At 47.7% G+C, this 9,340-nt stretch overlaps 1 protein-coding gene across 1 annotated transcript in view; it reads right to left on the bottom strand.

Annotated features, from left to right (window-relative positions):
* The window catches only part of LOC107113627 (zinc finger protein 850-like), a 32,818-nt gene extending 24,843 nt beyond the window's left edge, over positions 1–7,975 (bottom strand). The window contains exons 1-5 of the mRNA XM_015414975.1: positions 7,952–7,975; positions 5,776–5,909; positions 4,751–4,802; positions 3,641–3,734; positions 1,682–1,786 (exon numbers count right to left, since the gene is read on the bottom strand). Coding sequence (XP_015270461.1) covers positions 1,682–1,786; positions 3,641–3,734; positions 4,751–4,802; positions 5,776–5,909; positions 7,952–7,975 — 409 coding nt within the window. The remainder of the gene's footprint in view (positions 1–1,681; positions 1,787–3,640; positions 3,735–4,750; positions 4,803–5,775; positions 5,910–7,951) is intronic.
* Between the last annotated feature and the right edge of the window lie 1,365 nt (positions 7,976–9,340).

Here is a 9,340-nt window from a genome sequence, read left to right as displayed (position 1 = left end):
CTGTCAGGCAGAATTTGAGGACTGTCCTGTGGGCAGGGGCAAAGAGAGAGCTGGGGTGTGTGAGCAATGGCTGCCTTTATGGAAACTGCCAGTGCCAAAATGGAATGCAAGTCCCCAGAAGAATCTTTTCTAGAGAAACCTACATCTTCACCCCACAACAGCAACAGCTCTGCTGAGACATGTTCACTTAGGCATATTAAAAGGGGGAGAATATATCCGCTCTCTGAACAGGATCCCAAACAGGAAGAGACTAATTTCTCACTGATGACAGGAATATTGCAGGGGTGGAACCTAGTCAGAGGGTCAAAAATACTGATTTTACTGATCAAAGTTCCAAAAAACTAACCAAATACTGACAAAAAACTGACAAATTACTGAACAATTTAATGTCAGCCTACTGATAAGCTAGCATTTTAAATGTAAAACTAGGGCATCATTAAAAATGATTATTTGGCCTCCACCATCCCCATAGCCAGCCCCATAGTTAGATGTGGCCCAGATAAAAGGACTGCACACCTTTTTATTGATTTTTTTATGAATAGAGGACAATGTTTTCATCATTGTACAAAATTTAAGGCAAAGAAAGATACCCTTTTAAAAATAATCACATACTGCAGACGATAAAATGGCAAAACCGCAAAAACATATTAAAAACCAAACATAAAGTAATAATTATGACAACAAAACATAATTACTGTAAGGGAAGACTTGTCTTTGCTTTTACATTATCTTTGGGGGTTTTGATGAAAAAAGAACCGGCCAGCAGCCTGCCATCCCTGGTGGAGGCCGTGTTGGGCTGGGCATTGGAACACCCTAGAGTGATTGTCCTGTGTGATTTCAATGTCCATGCGGACGATGTGGCCTCCACTCAGGTGATGGACCTAGTGTCATCTGTGGTGATGTTGGAACTCTCCCAATATGTAATGACTCCCACTCACCAGGCCGGACACATGCTCGATCTGATCTTTGTAGCAGAGGTCACAGTGGACCTGGTCACTGCCTTAGCAGTGCCGTGGTCAGACCATCATGCCCTGAAGGCCCATCTGAATGTGTCACCCCGTCCCTGTTTGAGTGGTAAGCAGATTTAAGCTCGCCCGCAGAGCCAAATGGACTCTATGTGGCTTCAAATGGCCCTGCGGGATCTGATGCCCCCTGGCGCCTCGTTAGATGAGCTTGTGGAGGATTGGCACAGCTGACTCTTGGCAGCCGTTGATGAGATTGCTCCCTGACGCCCTCTACGCCCTCACTCCAGGCTGGCTCCTTGGTTTACTCAGGAGTTGCAGCTGATGAAGCGAAGGCTAAGATGGCTAGAGAGACAGTAGTGGTGCGCCTGCGACGAAGCCACAAGAACATCTTATAGGACGTTTATGAGACCCTATGAGATGGCAGTCAAAGCTGCTGAGAGTATTATGCGGCTACGATTGCATCTGTGAACTCATGCCCAGCCCAATTATTTAGAATAATTCAGTCTATGACTGTTCTGCCACAAGGCTAGCTATTATCTCCTTTACGGTTTTAAGGTAAAGGCTGTATAATCAAGTTCAAGTGTGGGGTGACAACTTCTTTGTGATGACCAGTAATGTCCCATTTTGCCTACAGGATCTAAGCAGAAAGGGTTATGTAATAATAATGGCCAATAGATCTGTCATCTGCTTCTTCCCCCCCCCCCCCTTGCCCTCACCTGTGCTGGTTCCCATAATTTTTGTTTCTTCTTGACAAATTGGCACACGCAAGGCTTCCGGTTCCAGCTGGGCAATATCTTCAGACTCTGGGACATAATATCCTTCTTGAAAAAGAAGAGAACGTTATGAAAAGGCTGGATTTCTAGACATTTTACATTTACATCCTTCATTAAATGCCGACTTTCCCCCCAAAGTGACTTTATATAGTTCCTGCCGCCCGAAAGACTTGGGTCAGGTAACAAAAAGCTGGAATACATACGCGTGCAGCAAAAATAAGGTTAACCCAAGTTCCTCACATGCAGATTTAAAACTTCAGGCTAGCAAAACATCAACACCCAGAAGATTAAAGACACTTGCGCCTCTCTGACTGGTACATAAGAGGATCAAAATTATTACTCTGGATTAGTTCTGTTTTCAAAATAAAGGAACCTTACAGAGATGGCACTTGGAATTCCAACTGATTAATTAATACATAGCATACACAGTGCTAAATACCTAAAGGGTGGTGGTAACATCAAGAGAATATAGAAGAAGAAGAGATTGGATTTATACCCTGCCCTTCACTACCCAAGGGAGTCTCAGAGCGGCTTACAAACTCTTTTCCCTTCCCCTCCCCACAACAGACACCCTGTGAGGTAGGTGGGGCTGAGAGAGCTCTTGACAGAAATTGCTCTTTTTCAAGAACATCTCTTATCAGAACTATGGCTTGCCCAAGGTCATCCAGCCAGGTGCAAGTGGAGGAGTGGGGAATCACACCCGGTTCTCCCAGATTAGAGTCCGCGCACTAAACCACTACACCAAACTAGTTAATCGAATACATTTGTATTCTGTTTTTTTCTTTCATGGAACTCAAGGGGCCCATCCAGGAGGTAGCCAGGAGGTCTCCCTTCCAGGCACTGTCCACATCCAGGCCTCCTTAACCAGAGCAGGTATCGTGCCAGGTTTCTTTGGATCATCACCTGGTCCCATTTAAACAGTTTCACCTGTGTTCATTTATCTGATCTATATACCCCCCTCCCTCCAAATGAATAAGAACATAAGAGAAGCCAATGTTGGATCAGTGCCCATCCAGTCCAACACTCCGTCACACAGTGGCCAAAACTACCAGGGGCAGGAGGTCCATCGGTGGGGCCAGGACACTAGGAGCCCTCCCACTGTTGCCCACCCCCCCAAGCACCAAGAAGACAGAGCATCCCTTGCCCCAGCCTGAGAGTTCTATACCTTGTGGCTAGTAGCCACTGATGGATTTCTGCTCCAATGGGGCTCAGGGCGGTTGACAACAATTCATAAATACAATTCTAATAAATACATTCAATATGCAGATCTAAATGTAAAACAATATACCAACTGTAATCAAAACGAATCAGATGGCATCATACTTGTATATCCTGCCTTAGGGGAGGAGACGAGGAGCAGGCCAGGCTCGATGGTAAAACTGTTGCTGCCTTTCTGTCCTCAACCACAGGCCTGGTGGAACATCTCTGTCTTACAGGCCCAGCGGAACTGTTTCAGGTCCCACAGGGCACGGATGTCATTAGGCACAGCCTTCCACCGGGACAGCGCCAGGGCCAAAGAACCCCTGGCTCTGGTTGTGGACAACTGAATATCCTTCGGGCCAGGGAACCACCAGGAGGTTCTTATCTCTAGAGTGTAATGCTCTTCAGGGAGTATACTGGGAGAAGTGGTCCCTTAGATACGCTGGTCCCAGACTGTTTAGGGCCCTGAGAGTCAGTACCAAAACCTTGAACCGGATCTAGCACTCAACTTGGAGCCAGCGCAGGTGGTGAAGCACAGGTCAAATACGTGCTGTCGTAGGGGTCCCCGTAAGGACCCGTGCTGCTGTATTCTGAATTAAATGTCTCGCTTCATCCTCCTAGATCCTGACATTATTCCAAGTTAGCTGTATGACCTGCAAGAGCATTAAGAACTTAGATGGGTCCGCCCCCAAACACCTTTACCGTAGCTGGTGTGAGCAGCTTTAGCTTCTCCCAAGCCTTCCGAATCTGGCACCCACGGCTCGTCTCCATTTTCCAGCTGAGCAATGAGCTCCGGCTTTGGAGCCAGAAATCCCGCTTGGAAAAGAAATGAACAAGAGGCATCAGCAGGATTTAGCATGATCTGCATTGTTTATTCTTTCTTCTGTAGTTTAATTTATTCTTGTAGACCGTGCCTTTGTCTCCCTACGATTGGGTTACAGAAGAGAAAAAGCAACACACAAATTTGTAACTTGTTGTATCTGAAGAAGAAGAAGAAGAGATTGGATTTATACCCCGCCCTTCACTACCCAAAGGTGTCTCAGAGCGGCTTACAAACTCCTTTCCCCTCCCCTCCCCACAACAGACACCCTGTGAGGTAGGTGGGGCTGAGAGAGCTCTTGACAGAAACTGCTCTTTTTCAAGAACAGCTCTTATCAGAACTACGGCTTGCCCAAGGTCATCCAGCCAGTAGCAAGTGGAGGAGTGGGGAATCAAACCCGATTCTCCCAGATTAGAGTCTGTGCACTTAACCACTACACCAAACTGGCATGCATACACACAAAAGCTTATACCCAGAATTAAACTAGTTGGTCTTAAAGGTGCCACTGGACCACAAATGGAACGGTCACTCAGGAACAACAGTGTATGTCTACCACTGGCATGACCAAGCAGGCACACAAAGAGATATTCTTGGTTGTTACCCCTCACCTATAGAATACACTTTGATGGAGGCTTGTCAAAAACCTGAGACTCTTCTGGAATCAACATAAAATGTTCTCACTCACTGCGGATTTTGATGGTCAGGCCCAGGGAAGCAGAAGGTGATTTAAATCAGTGGGGTTTTTTCAATGATTTAACTTCTACTAGCTGTCTTGACTGCTTGGGATGGAGTGGGTTACAAAAACTAAACTAAATCAATGCATCTCTTCTCTCCTTATTATAAAAGAGTTTTGGTGTCCCTCTTGCACACGCTCCCGCAGCCTTTCGCTGTTGCACCTGCCAGTCTGAAGGATCCCCTGGCTGCATTGGCTAGCTCCCTTGCCTCCATCCTGCCCACAGAGACGCCGAGCCAGCTGGCGGTGTCTGACTCACTGTGCTCTGAGCCAGCTCAGGGGACGGCCACTCCGGCAGATGAACAGGCCCACTGGGAGAGGTGGAGAAGAGGCGCAAGAGCCCACACACGATCCGAAATGCCACAGTCAGTCGAGGCGGGGGCAGGGCGCGACTGCTGCTTGCGCCAAGAGGCTGCCCCTCCGCCGGCAGCCCTGTTGTCATCGTCTGGCCCAGCTGAGGCAGCTCTCACGCCACTCCGTACCACGCCCCACTGCCACCACACTGAGAGGCTCCCTGATGCGTGCCCGCTGCTACGCCAAGACCCTCCTCCTCTCCGACCCCGGCGACGGAAGCTGGGACACAGGTGCCAGCAAAGCAGCTGTGTTCTACCCGCCGCTGCGCCCTGCAGATAAGCCCGCCGCCACCCCTTCTTCTCCTGAGGGATGGGCTGGCCAGCGGTGGCCCAGCTAGAGCTCGTTGCATTTGTCTCCGCGATGGGCCTTCTTCCTAGTCACAAATAAGCACTAGAAAAGTGACGTTCTGTGGCAGAAGACAGCTTGGAGACCCTTTTTAGAACTGTACTATGCTATGACACAGGTAAAGAAAATTCTCTTCTCAGAGACTCATTCAGACATGCTGTTCCAAGTGGAGAAAGGTTTTCAAGATAGGCATTACCGGGGTGTGTGTGTGTGTTTCCCGTGAAAATAAAATGATATCAGAATATAAGGTACCTATTTCAGATACTCAGTGGCAGAGCACACAGAAAGTCCCAGGTTCAATCCCAGGCACCTTCAGTTAAAGGATCTCTGCAGGATTTGGGAAAGACTTTCCTTAGCTTCAGACTCTGGACAGCTGCTGCCAGTCAGAGTGGACAATACCGAGCAAGATGGACCAACAGCCTGACTCAGTACAGGGCAGCTTCCTATGGTTGTATCTGCAGACCTCTGGATAAAGCAAGCAAGGAATCTAAGTAAACAGAGGAGACAATCCTAACTGGAATATGTGAAGGACAGAGAGAGACAGTGGCAAAATTTTCCATCGACTATCCAAATGAAGAAGCAAACTCCTTACCCAAAGAAACCACGTTCTCATAATTTTCCACCATAACATCCCTATACAAGGCTCTTTGGCTCGGATCCAGCAGAGCTGCTTGCCCGGCTGTGAAATGCACAGCCACATCTTCAAAGGTCACCGAGCTCTGCAAAGATAAAGAGTGCTCACTCAATGCCTGTCATCCCCCAAAGCTCACTCAATGGCTCAGAGCTGATCTAGACATTACAAAGAATGAAGCTATCAGAGTTCTGGGCCTGGCCTGTATTACCTGACCTGGGGGTGCTTGATCGCTATGTATTGTTAGAAAAGTTTATGTCTTGGAAGTTGCACAATTTTTTCATTTTAAAATATATGCACTGAAAGAACCAGATATATTTCATGTTACTTGAAATGTGTCATGGTACCTTTCAGAACAAAGTAACAGAAGCACACATTTAACTGCAAGGACTACCAGAAATGCTGATCTTAGAGATCCAAGTGTAAGAGGCAACAGAGATCGAAACAAGGGGCCCAGATACATAAAAACTGTCTTTGAGTTTTACAAATTGATATCTGCTGGAGGAAGTCTAGCACTTTGTCAAGTCAGACTGCAGATGCTGGGGGTCATTAAATGCTCCCCACATAAAACACTTCCTGCATGCAGTTAACTAGCATATCAAGACAAGAAAGTTTCTGTTTCGTCCTTTCCCTGATGTGCTAATTTACAATCTGCAGGGAACGCTCAAAAATACGATTCTCCTGCCGCACTCTGAAATAGTACAGTCTTAGAATGCTGCTACTTGAGTCTACCTGACCATATGGTCTGGCCCTTCAAAAGATAATTTTAAAAGGGTCCAGAAGAGAGAACCAGATGCAGTATCTTTGTGTTTTTTCTTCTTCGTTGCCTTTTGGTCCTACCCCTCCCATCCCTGCCTGAACACACCAGCTGCCATCTCCTACCTGCATAGCCTCTGATGTAATCGTTTCACTTCCCATGAGAAGAGGGGGCGATCCAGATTGACAGACAGACATCATTCTGCACTCTGTGAAGGCAAGAAAGACAAAACAGTAAAACAGTGTGTGTGTGTGGACAGCGACACACATTTATCCAATATCCCTTTATGTCTCAAGGCCCAGTCTTTGTGGAATGGAAGGAAGGCAGTGTAGCCAGAGTATCAAGCCTCCATCAAATTCTCTGTCCCTGAAAATGTTATGTGACAGGTCTTGGGAAGCACAGCCAGGCCCATTAAGCCACAGACTGCGCACAGGAATGCATCTGGCAAGGTGGGCTCCACGCCACAAAAAGCTTATGCTAATGCCTTGAAGCACCTTGTTTATCAGGTGCCACAAGATGCCTGTTTATTGGTGCATATGAATGGTAAGGCCACATGTGCAAGCCCACACCTTTTGAGTCCTTGCTCTGGTCCATACAACACATCCTGCACACAATGTAAAGTGTGGGCATACAAGCCCAAGGTGGTCTATTGGAGGTCAGACTGACTGAACAAGGTGTTTTTCTAGTTTGGCCACTTCCAAGATCTCTGGGAGACCTGAACTTTGAGGGGATTCCCAAAGGAATTTCCTCAGAGTTCAAGTCTGCCAGAGACCTTTGGAAGCGCCTTTCCTTTCCCTGCAGCTCAGCCACTTGTTCTGCAGGCCATTTCCCGCTCTCTGCAGTGTATTGTGATCTGAATTCCCTGAGAGGAAAGCAGTAGGGGGTTGGACTGGATTGTTTTGGCATGCATTTCCATGACACACACATTTCACACTGTTCTGAAGTCTACCAAATGACACACGATGGGAATCCAATGCAGAGTTATTTTAAACTAAGCCCATCACAATCAATATGTTTAGACTGGAGCAGGTCCGTAGCTACAGTGAGGCTTTTGGGGCCTCCACCCCCTTTCTTAAAGGCACAGCCCCACAAGAATTTCTCCTGTAAATGCTTTTTTTCAATCTTTTAAAAACATTTTTAAGGCGTATGCTCCTTCAAGCAGAGTTGGGTGCTGTAATTTACTAATTCCTTCACTGAGCAAAGGGGTTGGAGTGGGTGACCTCTAGAATCCCTTCTAACTCTGTATCATGAAACTGGTCTCCTTTATGAGAGTTTTTCTGCCTAAGTGTTCGCTTTCTTGACCACAGAAGTCATCGCCCCCACCTGCTGGCTTGTTATCAGAACTGTTGCTGAGGCTGGCAGAAGTGATTAGCTTGCAGCAGCTGAGAACTATCCATCTAAAGTGGTTGACAGCTTGAAGTGTAGAGTTCTATCCTGGTAACCGCTTTCTATTGGCTAAATGGTTAAGAACACCTATATAGAATAGACAGCTTGAGAAGACTGAAAGGGAGGAAGGGGAAAAAACCTGCCTCAAAGCTCTCTTCAGCTTCTACACTGCTGCTATACACTGCAAATTAAAGTGACTTAACTGGCAAAACGCAGATAACCCAGTGCCACACCTACCATCTACCAGAAAATTTGTCCCCCACCCATCCTGCAACTATCACACTCTGGGGCTAAGATTTGCAGAAGCCTCTATGCTTTGATTTTAAAAGGCTTGATTCCACAGCAGCGGAGTCATAATCCTCAGAATTCTGGCTTTTCTGAGAACTTCAGCCCCCCCCGCCCTAACCTCCCGCCCCACCAAATTTTTTTTTTTTTCCCCAAAAAGCCACAAAATCTTGGCTACGGGCCTGGATTGGAGCAACTCTATACAGCATGGCATTGACAGCCTCTGGGTCATTTTAGCCTGATCTCCACAAAATCATGAAAAATATGACTCCTACCCCCACCCTTTCTGACTGGGATTCTTTCCCCATGCCCTTTTGCCTCGCTTGTGTTAAAAGGTCTCCTCACTTAGCTGTGCGTTTGCTACTCCCCCCCCATCATCATAAGAACAGAAGCCATGTTGGATCAGGCCAATGGCCCATCCAGTCCAACACTCTGTGTCACACAGTGGTCAAAAAAGCCCAGGTGCCATCAGGAGGTCCACCAGTGGGGCCAGAACTCCAGAAGCCCTCCCACGGTTGCCCCCCAAGCACCCAGAATACAGAGCATCAGTACCCCAGACAGAGTGCTCCCTCTATACCTTGTGGCTAATGGCCACTGATGGACCTCTGCTCCAGATGTTTATCCACTCCCCTCTTAACGCTGTCTGTGCGTGCAGCTGCCACAACTCCTTGCAGCAGTGAATTCCAGAAAGGACAAAGGAAGATCCAAAACGCAGCCTCCGCTGATGCAAACTTGCAAATGGCAAGGTCGAGGGAAAGACACCCCCCAAGGATGCCCCTTCGCCCAGCTTACCAGCATTTGCAAGGGGGGCTTCAGCAGCTTCCCCAACGCAGATGCAATCCTGCCAGCCCCCTCCATTTGGCAAAGAAGCTGTCTTTGTCCCCGGCCAGCTATGGACGCGCTTCACGATACCAAGGGAGCCAATCAGACACCCAGACTCCTATTTCCGTCAATTCACACGGCCTATGGGAGAGGATCTGCGAGCGAGCTGGGAAGAGGCGCTCCTGGGAACTGTAGTGATTTGGAAAACTACGGAGGGTTCTGGGAATCGGTGCATCCCCTTGTCCTCGGAATTGCAACGGGGCATTGTG

Source organism: Gekko japonicus, unplaced genomic scaffold, assembly GCF_001447785.1.
Source record: "Gekko japonicus isolate JY-2015 unplaced genomic scaffold, Gekko_japonicus_V1.1 scaffold1722, whole genome shotgun sequence".
NCBI lineage: Eukaryota > Metazoa > Chordata > Lepidosauria > Squamata > Gekkonidae > Gekko > Gekko japonicus.
Note: the sequence above shows the minus strand (reverse complement) of the source record. Positions and strands in the feature narration are given on the sequence as shown.